This window comes from Chelon labrosus (genome assembly GCF_963514085.1).
Source record: "Chelon labrosus genome assembly, chromosome: 4".
NCBI lineage: Eukaryota > Metazoa > Chordata > Actinopteri > Mugiliformes > Mugilidae > Chelon > Chelon labrosus.
In genome coordinates, this window is record NC_140340.1 from 10,993,553 (window position 1) to 11,012,162 (window position 18,610).

Here is an 18,610-nt window from a genome sequence, read left to right on the forward strand (position 1 = left end):
GCTTTAAATGCTGTAAGGTCAAAAGACCTTTGTTAGATTGCAAATTATCCTGAGCTGGAACAAAATTCATGCTTCAACAAATGAACTCAACTTCAAAGTCAATATTTCCATTTGGCGTTACGGTCTCTAATTCTCCTAAATAACAACTTGTCATTCATATTTGTGTTGATGTTTCTAGAAAAAACATATGATTTTTCCATATGCAATAGATTTTGTGGCGCAAGTGATTTAATATAATAAAATCATGAATATGTAACTTAAATCTTTGTCAAAGTATATTGGTGCAGGTAACAATTAATGCATGAACGGTAAAAAAAGAAATAGTTATTTCTTGAGAATATATACAATCAGTGTGGCGGGACAGTGTTTAGCGCGCTCGGTTTGCACCTACTGGCCGGTTGGGAGCCTTTCTGAGAGAAGTTTGTCTCTGGTTTGGTCCCACAGTCCAAAGACATGCATATTACGTTGACCGGTGATTCTAAAAATTGCCGACCCTCTACAGGATAAGCGGTTAAAGATAAGAGATGGATGCAGGTTTGTTGGAAGCCCAAACTATTGTGGGAAAAAAATAAAAAAAAGCAGTATATGTTTAATTAAACCATCATTATTGAAGGTTATGTTGTGTGTCTGTTTTTTTAACTGAATGATCATTTTAGAGGAGGCATTTACATAGTTTGTTACTTTACTGAACTTTACAAGTGTGCCTAATGATTTGGCAACAAAGTGTTTATGAACATAGTGTGTTTTTCTCTTTGAAGTGAGGATATGCAAGAAGAGAATACAATGTCATTGCAGAAATATTTATTGAAATAAATATGCCATGGATACACTTTCATATTATGTCACATAAATACTGAATTTAGGCAGTCCTTTTTAAAACTCCATTAACAGATTAGAGTTTAGTTTATAACCAATCAGTATCAGTTCTATACTCATTAAAACAATGTCTAAGAATAAAACTTTCTGTCACCAGAGACAGATCATGGTCCAATTAATAATTAAGTATCACACCTTATAATACTATATATTGTGTTTAGCTTATGATTTACTGCTGAATCAAGGGTCAGGTGTTCACATCTACTGATATATCAATAGTACTAATTCATATAGATTATTGTGAACATGGAATATTTACAATCTCAAAAATGAGTGAATAAAAGCTTCGGTTATACTGTGAAAAGATATCTTGATAATATAAAACTTTAGGATTTAAACAAATATTTAGCAGATTTAAGAGTAAATCCAACCTCCACTAAGCTTTCTAAACACCACAATGCAACTTGCTACACTAGTTTGGTGAAAAAAAAATGAAGACTGAGTCATGCTAGGTTATTACAATCATCCACACACAGATTTAAATGTCATTCTGTACAAGGAACTCTTTTAGAAATCATTATAGGGATATTTAAAGTTGAAACCAAAGTCAGTCTGTTTTCATATCCTTTATAAGAGCTCTGTTTTAGCAAATTCATATGACTGCATACGAAACAGTTTGAGAAAACCTGCCACCTTGAATCTCACGTCAATGGGTGAGATTGTTCATTATTTTGACAATAAAACTAGTATAAATTCTTAAGCGATATGAAAATCGCAGACGGACTTTGACAGTCCCATTAAGTGCTGAACGAGGAATGCACATAAAGATCCACAAATATTTTTTTTTCTAAAATATATTAAAACAAACAAAAGAAAAAGACACACAAAATATTCTCTTACAGTTTCAAAAGTACACAGTATTGAGTATAAGTGTAGAGTTTCAGGGCATGCACCACCTGGGACTCAAGATGGCTTGTCACCTTCTTTCTTCAGGCGGCTTCACAAAACAGAAACAAAGACGAGTAAATACGCAGAACAGCTGATGAGTTTAACTGAGCAATGCAAACTGCACGTCCGCCATTTTGGCTCCATTGTGGTGCAACAGCATAATAACCAATAAACACAAAAGAATACAGATGGACTGCTTCGGTAAGTTTCACAGCTGAAGCGCAAGAAAGAATGATGTTTTAATAAGAGTTTCCATTAATGAGCATGAGAACAAGAGGGCAGACAAAAACACTGGATAATGTGTATATCAATAACTTCCCCCGAAACAAAGATAAATCTCATATTTTCAAATATTTTACATGTTTTCAATCGTTTGTTGTGCAGAATGTGGAAGGACAATAATATTTGTGAATGCAAATCTGCATTAATCGTGTTTTCAGGAAATTTGGTTAAAGCTATCTTTTCATATCGAGGGAAACCCTAATCATATTCGTACATTTAATTTGAATACCTTACCTGTAATAATCTTCCTGACTTGGTAGAGGGCCTCCATGCAAATGATGCCCATGCAGCCACTGCTGCTCCAATGCCATCCTCTGCAGCTCTGCAGACTGGGCATGCATGGCCTGGAGCTGGTGAGCGGCTGACATCTGAGGAATCGGGCCCTGCAGCTCCCGTGGATACGCAGCTCCTGTAGAAAAAATAAATAAATAAATCAAGCTGAACCAGTTGGAAAAAAGAGCTAAAGTAAGTTGTGGACAGTGAAAATGTTAAGAGTTGAGACTACAAACCAAACAGTGGGTGGCGCAGCATCTCATGATCATGAGGCAGATCACTGAGTAAAGCATTGGGGATTGGACCAGGGAAGGGGAATCGGGCCAAACGTGGCCCTGTTGCCAGAGGGTCCACTAGAGGATGAGGACTTGAACCTGTACAAAGAAATGATATATCATAAATTCTACAATACCTGCACATTATGCATGTGACAAATAAAAACCTGCAGGTAGTGTTTTACCCTCCAGATAAATTACTGCCTACTAATTAACCTCACCTTGGCCGAGGGGATCCTGCTGGTGCAGGTGGAGGTGGGAGTGAATGTGAGAGTGCTGGTGATGATGCGGCGTTACATTGAGCATCTGCAGCCTGGTAGCGGGATCAGTCGCCACAGAGGCCATCCTCTCAGCGTGAAGCCGCTCTGCAGTGAGTCTCTCAGCGTAACTCAGCTCTGGGCGTAGCTGAGGTCCTGCCAACACCATCCTCTCCCGCTCCAGATGGTTCAGTCCAGGATGGAAGGCTGCAAAGTGGTGGGGAGGTCCAGGTATGTGGGGAAGACCCAGCGCCCCATGTCTGGCAAAGTGCTCCATGGGGTTGGCCGATGGGTGTAAAGTTTCCAGGTCTGGGGGTTTGACCTCGTAGCCAGGCTTCATCCTCTCGCGGAGCTCCCGTTCTCTGAGGTTCCTCAGCTCACGCTCTCTGAGGCTGGGCTCAGCGCTGTACAGGCCAGGCATGTGGTAGGCCAGCAAGGGGTCGCCAGGGGTCAGGGACACATAGAAAGGATGGTTGCGGTTGGTGGGGGACATGACATGGGGTCGTGCGAATTCATTGAGAGTGCGCAGGGCAGGTGTGTCTGGGCCGATGTAGGGAGGCACGGCTGCTACAGTGGTGGGCGGCTGATCAAACGAGGGGCGTCCGTGGCCTTGAGCTGCCATGTGTGCCTCGCTCATTCGACTGTCATGGGAGGAGCTGGAGGCTCTCTGTAAGAAAAGACAGCATGTGAGAAAACGCATGTTTTTTTTTAGTGTGATAAAATGTTCAAATAAGAGGAGGAAGACTGCACTCACAGCATTTCTGTCCGCCTCCCGTTCTCGTTCTCTCTCCCTGTCTTTTTCCCTTTCGCGTTCTTGCCGAGCGCTGTGCTCAGCCTCTCTCCTGGACTTCTCCACAGCCTCCTCCCTCTTCTTGGCCAGCTTGGAGGAGGACAGTGGGGTAAAGAAGAGGTCTGTCCTAGCACAGGAGTTGTAGCCGCGATCCAAGTGTTTGATAAACCTGAAAGAATTAACAGATGTGCATTTATAAGCATTATCCATCAGCTTCATTCACATAAAGTCACATTTCGATTCACTCAGGTAGGAAGGATAATGAGATGTGCCGTAGACATACTAAATGCTTTAAATATAGTGGGTGCAAATAAGAATAAGATGTTTGATGACAAATGTGCCACATTAACTATGTTAGTTGTTTACAGCCTGTTTTTGCTGCATCTCTTTTAGCAGGTGTTAACTAAGGGATTTGAAGGACGCAATTTATTGTCCTCCAATGTGTTGCAAGCCTCCATCACTGCTCAATGTCTGGAAGAATGATGATATATGACAATAACTTTGAACGTACCGGGCAGACTGGCTGGCATGGCTTGCTATGTTGATGATGGTGGGCTCCGGTGAAGGGCTCCGAGGTGGAGACGGTGGGCTCTCAGCTTCCTCCACCTCATCCAGTGGCTCTTCTTTGATCTGAATTTGTGATGGTCCTGCAGTGCTGCCGGGCGAGGGTCTCAGAGGAAGAGATGGGAAGGATGGCTGGAGGCTCGGGACAGGGCCAATAGTAGAAGATGTTACGGAAGTGATAGGGTGTGATGCTGTAGCAGGGGGGTGGGAAGAAGTTAGGCTTTTTCCGGGGTGGGTCTGCACCTGAGAGATCACAGGAAGTTGGGTTGGAAGTGACGGCACTGGCAAAGGATGTGGCATGAGCTGAAGAGGTGGCGGGGGAGCACCCGGAGGATGCTGGTTTGGTAGCGCATTGAGGGGCTTGAGAGCTGGAGGAGGGGGGAGATTTGAGGGCATCTGGGGGAAAGGTGTAGCAGACTGGTGGGGCAGCTGTTTGTGTGAAGGTGGAATAGGGGTGGTGGGGGGGGGCTTGATCTGGGTGCCAGAAAGAGAAGGCTGAGGGAGCTGAGCCTCCCTAAAGAAGGGTGGGGGTCGCTGTGGGGTCTGAGGTGAAGGCCCATGTGACTGCAGAGGCAGCGCAGAGTTGAGAGCAGGTGGGACCTGAAATACTGGAGAAAGAGGAGAGTCCTGACCCAGTGCTGAAAGAGAGTGAGAGGCTGGTTGTGCTCGGCTGTTTGAACTCGCCGAGGCAGCTGACTGGCCGACGGCAGGCTGAGGAGGGTCCAGAGAAGGAGGAGTGGGGCTCTGAGGTGGATCGATAGAGGGTATACTTTGTGGTGGCTGAGGAGTGATGGGAGGGCCCTGAGAGGAGAGGGCTTGTGGGACTGACGTGTCAGCCAGAACGGCAGCAGGGGCAACAGGCTCTGAGGGGATGCCGTGTGGCTGGGCGGAGGAGTCGGAGTCGCTCTCATTGCCCTGTTGAGGGCTGGGAATGCTAGGAGAGGAGCTACGGTTGTCCTGATCGATGTCTTTGGTGTCACTGCTGCCGTCGTCCTGAGCACTGCGGCTTTCTGAAGAGCTCTCCTCCTCTACCTCAGCCTCTCCCTCTGACCTGGAGCCCTGTGGGTCCTGGAGGAACAAGCAAACCTGGTTCATGTACCTAAAATGCCAATTCATGTCTCAGTATATAACACTATTATTTGTCTTTCTATAATCACGCAGCGTTATGTTAAATTAGCTCCAAAACCTCTGCAAGGTTTCTTGAAAGAAAGATCACAACAAAACAAGAAGTTTATTGTCTCTATTTGTTAAAACTTTCTCACCTGGGTCTTTGGCCTTTTAGGTGTAACTTTTTCAGGCTCATCAGGCTCCTGAACAGCACTCTCCCGTACACGTTTAGTTGTCTTTGGTGATGCAACTTCCTCTTTCATCTTCTGCAGGAACAACAGTGGGGTTACGTGTTGACACAAAGTAATAATGATGATGATGACTGATATAGAAGCCAAACTGTCATTCCACTACACAAACCACCTCCAACCAAAGTCGCCCTCAGTAATCTGCAAACAATCTAAGTACCAGTTACACAAGATCTTGTCATACAGGTCCAACCTGTGCAATACCTGTTTATGAATGTTTACCTTGTTTGTTTTCTTGGTGGAGTCGTTCTTATTATCAGCGGAAGACGATCTCAAAGAATTAGATATTGATCCACTCGGAGAGGGCTGGTTACTAGACTGCTGATCCTCGCTGGTCGGGGAGCCTGTGAGCCTCCTGTGGCCACTTCTTAAAGATGACAACTGCTTTAAAGACAGACGCCAAAAAAAACTGTTAAAACCAAGAGGATGAGATTCTGTTCTGATTTCTCAAAAAAAAATTATTATGAGACTGATCTGCCAGCCTCAGGCTTACAGGTGCTCTGCTACGCCGTGTCCTCATGCCATGCTTGCTGTTCACCTCCTCTTCCGCTTTAACAGGTTTAAACAGGAATGGAGCATTTTCAGCTTTTGAAGCTGGCGGCAGGCATCCGTGTTTGTTTTCATACGTGCGACAACTCGTGCACAGCAAAGGGTTGCTTCTTCCACCCTGGTGCCAATCCTTAGAACCTGTGCAGAGAAAAATGGCTTCAGGTAAGTTTCATGTAATGTTTAAAGCTTTCACAGAGATCTATACAAAGTACTGCTTTATTTGATAAACCAAAAAAATTAAGACTGTTACTCACTCGTCGTTCCACAGTGGCTGCAGCTCTTGATTTCCTGCTCACTGTCTTCACTGTCAAGATCGTCCTCGCTGGCAGAACTCGCATCCACTGCAAAAAAAAAAAAGTCAGTTTAGATAAACAGAACGGACCATCTCGAACGCACAACTGTTCATCCTCTCAACACGTCTGACATCACATTTCTGAGGAACACTGAGAGGCGGTCACCTGAATAATTTCGAGACGGGGTGTTGACAGGAGCGGCCACAGACCGAGTCTTTGCTTTGCGAGACGAGGGCTGCCGGCGCTGCTGTCGATAAGCTCTTGTTCCCGCGGCCTCAGGAGTTTTCTTCCAGTGGTAATAGAAAGTGATCAGCTCTCCCTGGTGATGAGAACACAGACTTTTATTACCAATGAAAGTTCTGATCAAGGATATGGCATCACTTAATTATTGTGTGCAATATAAATGGTCCTGTATGCAAAAACACGCAATTACAGTCTTTTTGCTGGGCAGAAAGTCTTTTCGAATGCGGAAGAAATTCTTTCCGTACTGTCTCAGGCCTTTGATAAAGCGTTTCTGTAGGGAAAACATGGGAGAAATATATTAAATTAAACGACATTCAGGCAGGATAGGACAGGAGAACTTAATAAACAAGGAACAGAAACACCAGTAATTGTTTTCATCATGCTGAAAGATTCCCATTCTATAAATCTCTACAATTAATAATTTCACTGACCTACACAAACACTACTAGAGATTAACTACTACTCAATACTGTGTAACTACAAAAGATGTCTCACCACATCATCTTCAGACCAGCACTTTTCAATAAGTTTCGGTAGAGGCTTCTTAACCAGACGCTGGAGGGCCTTTGCTGCATCATAGTGACTTGCATGGAGCTAGAATTGATCAGAAAATATACAGATGTATGTACATTTCAAAATGCAGTATAGCTGAATCTTAAATTTAATGGACAATTACTCAAGTTGAGCTTCGTACCATGTTCAGAGCGTTGAGTGTGGTGTCATCGCGGGAGGCTGCTAAACATCCATCCTCTGTGGATCCACCGTCACACATCCCTGCAAACGCTGCCATGCTCCTTGAAAAATAAAACACATTTACGTTAAGCCCATACTAAAGGAGCTTTTTTTTTTTATTACTTTCCTAGTTAGATTTTAACTGTGATTCTGAACACAGGCATGTGCAGGAGAAGCACTGGCACGGTTAACAGACTTCCCCATTTAAAGCTGCATTTCTCACTTTCATTTCATAAAGAAATAAAGGAAGTGGACAATAACCAACTTAAACTCAAACAACTGAAGGTATAAAATGAAAACAATAAGTGTGCACACTGTTGTTCAGTAAGGACATGGAATTGTATTACTTTGACATTCTCAAAAATACATTTTACTGTATGTTTTTATTTAGAAAAGTGCTAGCAGTTATAGAGATAAAAACCAACCGAGTCTTTCTGACGTTCCAGTCCCTTTATGAGCTATAAAGTGCACACACTGACCTGGCGGCTCTGAGGTACATGAGAAGGTCACAGTCATTGACCCCCGGTGTCCACATGAGCTCCTCGTTCTCTGTCTGAGTCTGTAAAACAGGCGCAGGCCGCGGCTGCAACTCTGGAAGCTTGACCTGCAGCGAGACCAAGGAAAAGACAAAACAGAAGATCACAACGTTTTCACGGCTCCTTCACCAGACATTGGCAAATATTAATTTACATCTTATGAACTTATATGATACATATTACTAGAATTTAAATCGATGCAAATAGGGGATTGAGGGTTTTGTTATGATAAAACTGATTTTACATATGCCAAGATTTTTAAGAAGACACTAAAATCTAACATTTATTTTTTTTTCTCTATGACAGAAACACACTTATAAGCAGGGATAAAGCTCTCTGAACTTATAGACCTGGATGCAGGTTCTGGAGCTTCTCAAGACACTTGTTCATCTCAGCTGAAAATGCTTCTTAAGAGGGTTTGTAGTTGATTATCCAGCCATCTTATCCTTATGGTTCTTTTGGAAAATTGGGATCTGATCAGTTTCATTTTAATACGGTTCAAACAAGTTTTCTATTTATTTATTTTTTATTTATATAGCATTTCATTATTACACATTTTGAAGTTTTTAAACATATGATAAAGAGCATTGTTTGCTATACCTGATGACTTGGTCCCACTCTTATCTCGCCCTGTGTGCTGTTCAGGCTCCTACAATGAAAAACAAAGTAAATAAAACGTTACGTTTCAGCAGCTTGATTAATTTGCTTGCTAAGATCTGGACAGGGGCAAAGCAAATCCAGCCGTGCAGTTTAAGTACACAGCTCATTAGGTACACTTGTGAAAACAAATGCAGTCCCGCATTAAATCCTAGCTTCATGAAGGTCATGGGATTTATGATGTTTTCATTTTGAGAGGGTTGTAGTTTGTAGTACACATGTTTCTGTTATTTTGACAACCCCCTTTCAGGCAGTGTTTTAAATTCAATGCAGTTTAACAGCACCACAAAGCACATCCTCCAAAACCACCACGCAGCTTAATCACCACCTTTCTTACACTGTTTCAACATAAACTTAACATTAAAACCAGCCATGAAACCAAGGTTTAGTGCAGGACGTTAGAATGCATTCCTGTTCACTGGTGTACCTAATGAAGTGGCAAGTTGAGTATACTTTTAATAAACAGGTGTTTAACGCCATGTTAACGCAGAAGGTAATGTGCAGCCGATTAGTGAGTGAATAAGCTGTCAAGAGCAGGCTCCCTCCCACTGTCTGCACTGTGATTTCAGAATAACATCCCGCCCCTCCCGACACCGTGGTCCAATCTCAGCTGTGACCTGCGCCGCTTCCTTGTATTACATGAATGAAACCCGACGCCACAGCCACCGCAAAACACTGTCAATCAATCATACGCGAGCTGCTAATTTTTTTACGGTCACCATTACGAGAACAGTGTGTGCTAGCTCGGCCGACAAAACTAACAGGTTTGACAGTAACGCGAGCTGCGAGCCTGTCCCCCCCCCCGCGTACTTAACCTGAGCTAAAGTGTGCAATCAATAATAAACATCCACGTTAGCATGCTGGCACAAATTAGCAGCGACCCGTGTAAAATAAAAAAAAATAAAGAATGCACGTAAGGAATCGTTTCACAGCCGAGGTGTCTGGGCGCCGACGACGCATACACGTTGTTTAGTTTGAGATTATTTAAATAACAGAATACGTGTTAGCAAAAAAACGACAAGAAAGGTGTTTCCAGTGTGAGGAGCTAGCTGCTAACAAGACAGTAATACGCTGTTATTTGGCTAGCTTGTTAGCCAGACACGAACTTCGTGACCACTGACACTCCGACTATTCCCCGCAAACGGCTCTCAAAGTGACGCTTACAAAGCACCAAAGGGTTGCATTTGAGACACTCAAAGTGCAAAACGTGAATGCAAAAGGGCGAGTAAACGAATTTACCTCCGCGGACTGAACAGGTCGTCCATGTCGAAGGATGTTTGGATGTGGCTTGTTGACACTACGCAGCGCAGTGGGCGATACACACACAAACTATGCGATTCCCCTATTACATGGCTATTCAAAATGGAGGCGGTGTAGCGGAGGGACTCGCTCTGTGTTTTTTTTTTTTTTCTTCCTCTTCCCAGCGCAATGACCTCAGCAGCCACAGCTAAGCCTTCAAAGTTATCTGGGTGTACATAACTGAGCATGTGCCGCGGATCAGAGGCAGCAGACGACGACGCTGGGGCTTCATCATCATCATCATCATCAGCTGCTGGTGCTGGTGCTGCACAGGCGGCCATGAATCAAACAACATATATCATACTGTGTGAATTGTTGCGGTTGTTGAACATTATTGTGTGAGGCAGCACATTGACCGCCATCGTCATAACAGTCCCGTTGATCTGTGGTGGAGACACAACACTTGGTTTTGAGGTTATTATTCAATATCCGACGATAAAGAAGCTGTTAATTAAAAAATAAATCCTTTAACCCAACAACACGTACACGGAAGATTATATTTATTTGTTTTAAATGACAGCGAAACAAATTGTTAACGTAATTACAGAAATAATAACGGTAATACCACTACTACTACTACTACTACTACTAATAATAATAATAATAATAGTATTAATAAGGTAATAAAAATAATGTTTTTCAAATTAAAGCGAAAATAGTTAACTTAATTACAATACTACTAGCCTAATAATAATATAATAATAATAATAACGACAATGATAATATTAATAACGATAATGTATATTTTTAGATTACAGAGTAAAGTTACACCAAAATTACAGCAATAACAATATTAATAGAAATAATAATAACTAGTTGATCGCAAGCGACCATAAAGGGGTCCATGCCGTGGCGAAGTCGTCCACGGCCTGAAAGGAGGCGTCTTCGGAGGAATCTTTTGGCTGACAAGTGAATGAGAGTCAGGCGGGTCGAAAGCAACGAAATTTGGTGGGCTTGTACGCAATCTTCCACAGATGCCATTGCCTCAGTTTGCCACTAGAGGGAGTCATAGGCTAAAGCAGGTGGGGAAAGACCTGACAGGGTGGGCTTTGAAATAATAACAATAATAGTTATCCTGTTTTTTTTTTTTTTTTTTAATTGCAGATAATACTATTGTTAGTTATTACAGCAACAATAATGACAACAATATTTATTGTTTGCAATGTAGCTGCTGAAAATGCTTTTAAAGATCATTGAGGGACTATGTGAAATGGACTAAAACTGAAGTGTACAAACCGTGTTTGTGCAATTTTAGACAGCGCAATTCAGTCTTATTTATTGTCAGTAATGATCCACATTGTCTGAAAAGGCTTTACAGACACCCAGAGTCTGAAACTAACTCTTACATATACTGTATTTTTATACTTAGTCATACATAATACCTTGTATTTGGATGCATGCAGATCTCAGTTGTTTCCGTTGTTGTACGAATGCTGCTGGATGCTGTATCTATCTATACTACCCTTTTCCCCTGACAGGCTAATGGGAAAAAAATATACAAACCAGCACATCACCTCTTAAATACCTCTGTAAATAAATGTCAGCCTTTAAAAAGTAATACTACCTCGCAAGATTGCTCCGTCAAATAAGTGAACTAGGCTATGTCCTAATGGCTCTTCTTCAACACCAAATTCGCTCATCCACATCTTTATGGACCTTGCTTTGTGCACTGGTGCGCAGCCATGGAAACCAATTCCATGAAGCTCTCTACACACTGTTCTTGAGCTAATCTGAAGGCCACATGAAGATTGGAGGTCTGTAGCGATTGACAGAAACTTGGCGGCCTCAGCATCCACTGACCCTGTTCTGTCATTTTACGTGGCCTGCCAGTTCGTGGCTGAGTTGTTCTTGTTACCAATTGTTTCCATGTCCATGACTGGACTTGTTGCACAGGTGGCATCCTATCACAGTACCTCGCTGGAATTCACTGAGCTCCTGAGAGTGAACCATTCTTTCACAAATGTTTGTAGAAGCTGTCTGCATGGCTAGGTGCCTGAATTTATACACCTGTAACCATGGAAGTGGTTGGAACACCCGAATTCAATTATGTGGATGGGTGAGTGAATACTTTTGGCAATATAGTGTATATACCTGACATATTGCTCCCGAGTTTTCTGTCATAATATACATTAATATCCACACATTTGGAAAGGAGCTCCTCTTCTGTAACATCACATGGTTTAAACATCTTCCACCACAGCAAATGAGGAAACATATTTTATCACTAACAAAAGTTTTTATTCATTTTTTCTCCAAGTGCAGCTGTTGTCAAAACAGTTTTTAAGTGCTGTAAATAAATATTAGTCACATTATACTCAGGTCTAATATTATGCTCGACATTAAAAAAACAAGAGCTTGATTGTAAAGCATCACAATTCCATTAATTACAGTATGTTCTCTATTAACTCATTACAGCAGGTAGTATGTGAGCACTTCTACATTCATTGTTATTGTTAGGATGGATTTGAATCCACTCGTATGTGAAGTGAATCTTTTATTCATTTACTCCGCCAGCGGTTTCCTGAAGTTCTTCCCAGCAAACCGAGCCTTGTCTCCCAACTCCTCTTCAATTCTACAATAAAAAAAAAATAAAAAAAATTCAAAGTTAGATTTCACCCTTGAAGTTAGCGGCATGCTTAATTCCTTAGTTTGTACACGAGTTAGACCAACCTGAGAATCTGGTTGTATTTGGCCAAACGCTCAGAGCGGCAGGGAGCCCCAGTCTTGATCTGAAAGTGTGTAAAATAAACATTACATCTTAGCTGTGGTATTGTCCTATCTCACATACACAATGAATTCAGCTATAACTGCAAGATGTTTGTATAGTGGAGATAAATGCACAATTTCAGGCATGCATGAGTCCTTTATCATGTCCTCAAAAAGTCCCACTCCTCCAATAAACTTACCTGTCCAGTGCACAAGCCGACCACCAGATCTGCAATGAAGGTGTCTTCAGTTTCACCAGAGCGATGACTAACCATCACACCCCAGCCACTCTCCTGGGCCATCTTACACCTGCGGGGAAAGATCAAGAAATTCTGATAACTCGGGATAATTTACTTTTTAGTATGATTTAGTATGACACTGTTTACCAATTGCTCCTTAGTAGGGTTTTTGGCTTGTCCCATTCTGGACAGTTATTGTGGCCAAAATGTGACATTCATTTTCTTATTCCCATCCACTGATCCACAACATGAAGAATCTAAACTAGGTCAGTATGGGTATATAGCATTCTCTAATTTTCAATTCTGTTACTGCACATCTTTTCTATTGACTTACGCTTTCATTGACTCAGTAACGCTGCCAATCTGATTGACTTTAAGCAGCAGACAGTTGCAGGCCTTTTCCTCCACAGCCTTGCTGATGCGATTAGGGTTTGTCACCGTCAGATCGTCGCCAACAACCTGGATGTCCGTGCTGCCGGTGAAGTTGGTCCAGGCTGCCCAGTCGTCCTGGTCAAATGGATCCTCAATAGACACCACTATGAATAAACGGTTAAACAGGTGATCAGTCACACCTAAAGAAAACTAAAGGAATCTATTAAAGAATAAATGTGTGTATTAGTCAGGATAACATTTTACTGATTAAAGTATAGCTAAAATTACTTAAAAACAAACAAAGAAGTCTATTAGGAAAATAAATATTCACAGTAGAAAACAAAATAAGAGTTGTAGGGAGATTAGTAAAAATGTTGTAAGCTGAATTTTGTAGGACCAAATAAGTTTTTTTAAATTATGACTGATCGCTTGTTGCCACCTCTTCTTCCCTCTCCGTTCTGGTGCTTTTGCATTACCACAACTCATCAGTGGCAATAATGATCGCCCATGCTGAGGATTAACTGCATCAAGCTCACATTTGTGTATTTAAATTTGACTGCACCTTTCAATCAAAGTGCATCCATGACATAAAAGTCAAATAAATATGCATTTACACCATTATCCATAAATATCTAAGAAACTGCGCAATAATAATGTACTGCAAACAGTAATGTAAAAATTTTCTTAAATTCAAGGCTTTTTGGGATCAAGACTGTTGTTAATTCAACATTTGTTACTTCTATTTCTGAGTCAAAGGATAAATGTGTGTAACCTACATTTTGATAAAGCGCTTTGATAAAGAACTTCAAACCGTTTGTTTGTTTGTCCTTCCTTCATCTTGTCAGTTTCATATCCCTTCAAAAAGTTAAAAATGCCAAATGCTTTTTACTATTTCTTTGAGTTTTTAAAACAGCAGAAAGATCAAACCCAAGAAACTGAATAAGTGTGAATAATACTGGTCTTGACACATTTCCCACAAAGAAACGTGTTTGATGCCGTAAATCGGTGTTGACAGTAGCGAACAATTACTCTGAATGAACAGGGAACAGAAAAATGCTGAAATTACTACTCTGTTGTGTGCCCTGCGCTCTTTGTAAAATATGTATGAAATGAGAGTGTCAGGGTGTCACCTACCTGGATAATCGTTCACAAAGCTCTTGTAGAGATCAGCCAACTCATCGGGAGTGATATAACGGCTTGGGTCGTCGGGCGACTTGAAGTCCAGGTCGTATTTTCCCTCCCTGTAGAATTCTGACGCAGCCACGTCCATGCCGATCACAACCTTATCTGTGTATCCTGCTTTGGAGATGGCTTCTTTCACCAACTCCAGAGCTGCAAGTACAAATAAATACGACAAAAAAAAAAAATGCATTGGTTAATGAATCATTACTGTTGCCGTTACTACCTAACTACGAGAACACATCGGATTGTTTTATCAGTCAGCCGTAGATGTATGAAGATAACAGCATATTTTCCTCAGTGCCATGAGTTTGCAGCTCTCTATACTGTTACACATGTTGTGTATATGATTCCAAAATGGAGAATATTTACCTTCCTTATTTTCCAGGATGTTTGGAGCAAAGCCACCTTCATCACCAACATTAGTGGCATCCTGTCCGTATTTCTTCTTGATGACGTTTTTGAGGTTGTGGTAGACCTCGGCTCCGATGCGCATGGCCTCTTTGAAGGTGCTTGCACCGATGGGCAGGATCATGAACTCCTGCATGGCGAGTTTGTTGCCTGCATGAGAGCCGCCGTTGATCACATTGAAGGCCTGGTGGAGAGGAGAGATATGAGACCGGTGGCTTTACAACAAACCGGTAGGTGAGCTCCATGAAGGAACCAAAAAAATAAATAAAAATAAAAAAAATAAATAAAAAAATGCATGCTGGTTAGTCGACACACAAAGTCTCACCGGTACAGGCAAGATGACCTCTGGGTTTCCTGCTAGGTCTGCAATATGACGATACAGGGGGACCCCCTTCTCTGCTGCACCAGCTTTGCAAACAGCCAGAGACACACCCAGGATGGCATTTGCTCCAAACTTGGCTGTTTTTCATAAAGAAAAAACAAAAAACAATGACATATAATTTTCCATTTTATTGACTAATCATTAATAATGAAACTGTAAGAAGACCACATGCAACAAATCTCACTGGGACAAAGACTAGACAAAATCTAGTCAAGTTAATCATCTGACCTCAGCTCACCTGCTTCAACTGAATGCACCAGAAATCTCTTATCAACCAGATAATTATAAAGACTTTAATTCTTAGGGTTGTTACAGAAAGCAAGTTGCAGCAGTATGATTACCGTCACTTACATTTGTTCTCTGTGCCGTCCATGTCAATCATCATCTGGTCAATTTTCTCTTGCTCAACCACAGATACATCCTGAGGAGACAGGAGGCTTCGCATTAGCATGTAATCAATGAGAACAAAAATACTCACATGCGGCAAACGGTTAAAACAAAAGGAAAAACTGTCTTACTTGGCCAACAAGCGCAGGAGCAATGGTTGAGTTAATGTGCTCTACAGCCTGCGAGACTCCTGTGATGGACAGAGACGTGATTATTTTATCACAACATTTTAATTAGAAATTCATGCAAAGCCAACACTGGAGCCATAGCTTTAGCAAAACATGCAACTCTTCATTCTCAAATTCAACCATATTAAAACCAATTAAAAATATTATTTGTTGTTTATTGGTTTTAATTCTTCATCAGTGCTCTTACTCAACGTGTTAACATAGTTTTATTTCACTGAAAGTTCAATCCACAGGCTAAATATCGATACTGGACCAACAGCATGCTTTATAATCAATTCACCATGCACACCACATATGATTGTTTGCCTAAAGCATTCAATAATCAAGCATTATGATCATGTAACCAATAGTTTTTTGTTTTTTTCGCAAATAGACAAATTTGAGTTTTTAAATTGAGAGGGACAGGCAATGGGAACTCACTAACCCTTTCACATCTGGCAAAGACGACAAGAGAAAGAATGGAGAGAAGAGACGACACAACACAACGGAAAACAGAAAATACGAGAAAATCGTGTTCAGGTTTTTAAAAAATAAATTATGTGAAGGCAACAGAATCTGTGGATATTCATAGTAAATTCGCTAAATATCAAAGAAACTTGACAAGCGACTAAATCTTTCCTATTAAAAAATTAGATTATGCACAAACCTTTCCCAAGGTAGCGGGACTTGTCATTGTCCCTGAGCTCCAAGGCTTCATAAATTCCAGTAGATGCCCCACTTGGTACAGCTGCCCTAAACAAACCTGAGAAATACATGAGAGCAGCAACAAGACATCAGATTCACAAAATACTAAATTAAATCAAATGATTATATCATTTCTTATTAATAAAATAAACAATTCTTTATGGTAGTAGTTGAAGAAATACATTTTGTTGTTGACCCATTATTAAAATAGCTTTTAGAAATCTAATCTCCCATTTTACTGACACTACATCAGTCACGTATTTTCAGATTTAGTCGTACCTTTATCCGTGTAAAGGTCGACCTCTACAGTGGGGTTTCCACGAGAATCAAAGATCTCTCTAGCGTGGATCTTGACAATGGACATGGTGCCGCAGGACCTTGAAATGAGACAACAGTTGAACTTGTTACTATCTAGTGATCTTCTGGACAAACATACGCGGCAGTCGGTCCTCAAATCTGGTTTCAGACAAAAGAATAAAGCAAGTACAAACACTGAACAGTCTGTAAGTGTAATTTTCTATCACCCTCTGGCTTACCTTTTTTACTCTCTTTCCTCCTTGGAGCTTACCCACAAAAATATCCTGACCTAGCTGCAAGCTTAGGAGTGCTAACAGGCATGCTACTGCTCTAATTGGATTAGGAGTCCTCATCTGATTAATCACATGGCCATGAGGATGCCAAAACTGCTGCATCTGTCAAAGGAAAGTTAAGCTTCCAGCAACAGCTAGCTTGTGTTGGTGCGGTGGTAAAGGTTTATTAATTCAAGTTTTAGCATATAGTCCTAATGGCAGCTGGATTATAAGAGAATTTATTCCAGAGCAAGGTCACTGTGTCATTGGCCACATGACATGATACCCACATAATCCCTTTTATTTGCGTACCGGATAAACAAGCAATCTCACCAACATAATGGCCCTTCCTGAAAACTCTGCTGCACGCCGAAGAGGAAAACATTAAGGAAACTGGACTTCCTGTTCCACCACCAACGATGAATAAACACCATTAAAGTTTCCTATTAAAGCACTTGCTCTAACTCAGTGGAGCCAATATGGGTTTAGCTGCCATGTGAATCTAAATAGGAATTAAAATCCAACTATTTCTCCTGTGTGCATTTTTAACTGTCACTGCCACATGTTCTTTTTTTTGTTATCAGTGTTTAGTTTATCCACCTTTATGAAACAAAATGTGAGTCAAATCTACACTGACAGAGAATTTCCAGTAGGAATTACTATAGTTAAGATTTGGATGTATTCAGCCACGTATCATGAAGTCTCAAATCTGTCAAGTTGTAAACCTGTGTAGTTATGAGCAGAGTCTCAATCCGGGGGCAACACTAAATTCAGATGTGAACAACTCTGCTATAATAGTATTTGAAAGCAAAAAAAAACACCCAAAAACAAACACATGTACTTCAGCAACATCACTATCAGAAATAACCCATTAAGTAGGATGTTAGACAAATATCTTCACATTTTACAATCAAAAGCATTGGAAAATAAATCAGTAAATTAATTCGTGGAAACGTTAAAATGTTTGATATTTCCTGTGTGAAAAAAAAAACAAACAAAAAACATAAATGTATTCCCACTTCCTTTTATCTGTGACATGTGCGTCTCATTTTGTAATTTCCTCTTGCATGACACGTATACTGTATGACTTTGGACGTAGATAAATCATCTTATGTCAGATTTCGATATTATTAAGTGCATGTAAGATAAGAAAAACTGTACCGTTTATTTATTTTATTTTTTTAAATGTACTTTTATGCGCTTCCTATTTCGGACCACAGACACACCGTTGCTTTAAGTGTCAGGCCGACCTCCCTGAATAGTTAGCTAGGCACCCATCAAAAAGACAGCACGAGCGTGTCACACGAGAAACAAATGACATATATTTATCACAAATGGTTGAAACGGGCTAAAACAAGTGACTCTACCTTGATATCAACCTCAGAGAAGTAAAGGAGACCACCTGGGTGGAAAAGTTGAAGAGCGGAAGAGGAGATGGCTGCAGGCGAGGAGGAGTGGAACTGGAGGAGAACGCTCTTCTTCTACAGACAGCGACACGAGCACACAACGTGCCACGCCCCCGTGTTGCTGCCCCTAGCGTTTTCAAATGGACCAACAACACCTCTGAATCTGAATGAATCTCCCTGACTGTCTGAATATTTGAGCGATAGGCAGTTGTACCCCC

General features: G+C 41.2%; 2 protein-coding genes across 3 annotated transcripts; both read right to left on the reverse strand.

Annotated features, from left to right (window-relative positions):
* Positions 1-784: 784 nt before the first annotated feature.
* rereb (arginine-glutamic acid dipeptide (RE) repeats b) lies at positions 785-9,944 on the reverse strand. 2 transcript variants are annotated; one of them, XM_084543561.1, is made up of 17 exons: positions 9,810-9,944; positions 8,514-8,562; positions 7,857-7,981; positions 7,340-7,439; positions 7,141-7,239; positions 6,836-6,916; positions 6,568-6,721; positions 6,364-6,450; positions 6,054-6,247; positions 5,783-5,944; positions 5,468-5,578; positions 4,153-5,273; positions 3,606-3,810; positions 2,816-3,518; positions 2,556-2,693; positions 2,281-2,455; positions 785-1,813 (listed from the first exon to the last, which is right to left on the reverse strand). In XM_084543561.1, exons 1-17 carry the CDS (start codon positions 9,833-9,835, stop codon positions 1,780-1,782), a joined length of 3,564 nt encoding a protein of 1,187 aa, XP_084399687.1. In that variant the 5' UTR covers positions 9,836-9,944; the 3' UTR covers positions 785-1,779. The 2 variants fall into 2 exon arrangements, with proteins under 2 accessions (XP_084399687.1, XP_084399686.1); XM_084543560.1 differs by having other exon boundaries at positions 2,816-3,810.
* A 2,120-nt stretch (positions 9,945-12,064) lies between these two features.
* On the reverse strand, positions 12,065-18,564 carry eno1b (enolase 1b, (alpha)). The gene is made up of 12 exons (XM_084542405.1): positions 18,354-18,564; positions 16,697-16,794; positions 16,380-16,475; positions 15,677-15,735; positions 15,510-15,579; positions 15,102-15,235; positions 14,738-14,960; positions 14,321-14,518; positions 13,149-13,350; positions 12,776-12,884; positions 12,540-12,598; positions 12,065-12,441 (listed from the first exon to the last, which is right to left on the reverse strand). The coding sequence occupies exons 2-12, from the start codon at positions 16,779-16,781 to the stop codon at positions 12,372-12,374; spliced, it is 1,305 nt and encodes a 434-aa protein (XP_084398531.1). The 5' UTR covers positions 16,782-16,794; positions 18,354-18,564; the 3' UTR covers positions 12,065-12,371.
* Positions 18,565-18,610: the final 46 nt, after the last annotated feature.

Bases quoted from the DNA above. Each gene is read 5' to 3' on its own strand.
- rereb (XM_084543560.1), bottom strand. From the start codon at position 9,835: ATGGACGACCTGTTCAGTCCGCGGAG. The intron at 7,240-7,339 runs GTACGAAGCTCA...GATCAATTCTAG, and splicing joins CACTCAACGCTCTGAACATG to CTCCATGCAAGTCACTATGA. The intron at 2,456-2,555 runs GTTTGTAGTCTC...TTTTTTCTACAG, and splicing joins GCTGCGCCACCCACTGTTTG to GAGCTGCGTATCCACGGGAG.
- eno1b (XM_084542405.1), bottom strand. From the start codon at position 16,781: ATGTCCATTGTCAAGATCCACGCTAGAGAGATCTTTGATTCTCGTGGA. The intron at 14,519-14,737 runs GTAAATATTCTC...TTGTACTTGCAG, and splicing joins CATCCTGGAAAATAAGGAAG to CTCTGGAGTTGGTGAAAGAA. The intron at 12,599-12,775 runs GTAAGTTTATTG...ACACACTTTCAG, and splicing joins TCGGCTTGTGCACTGGACAG to ATCAAGACTGGGGCTCCCTG.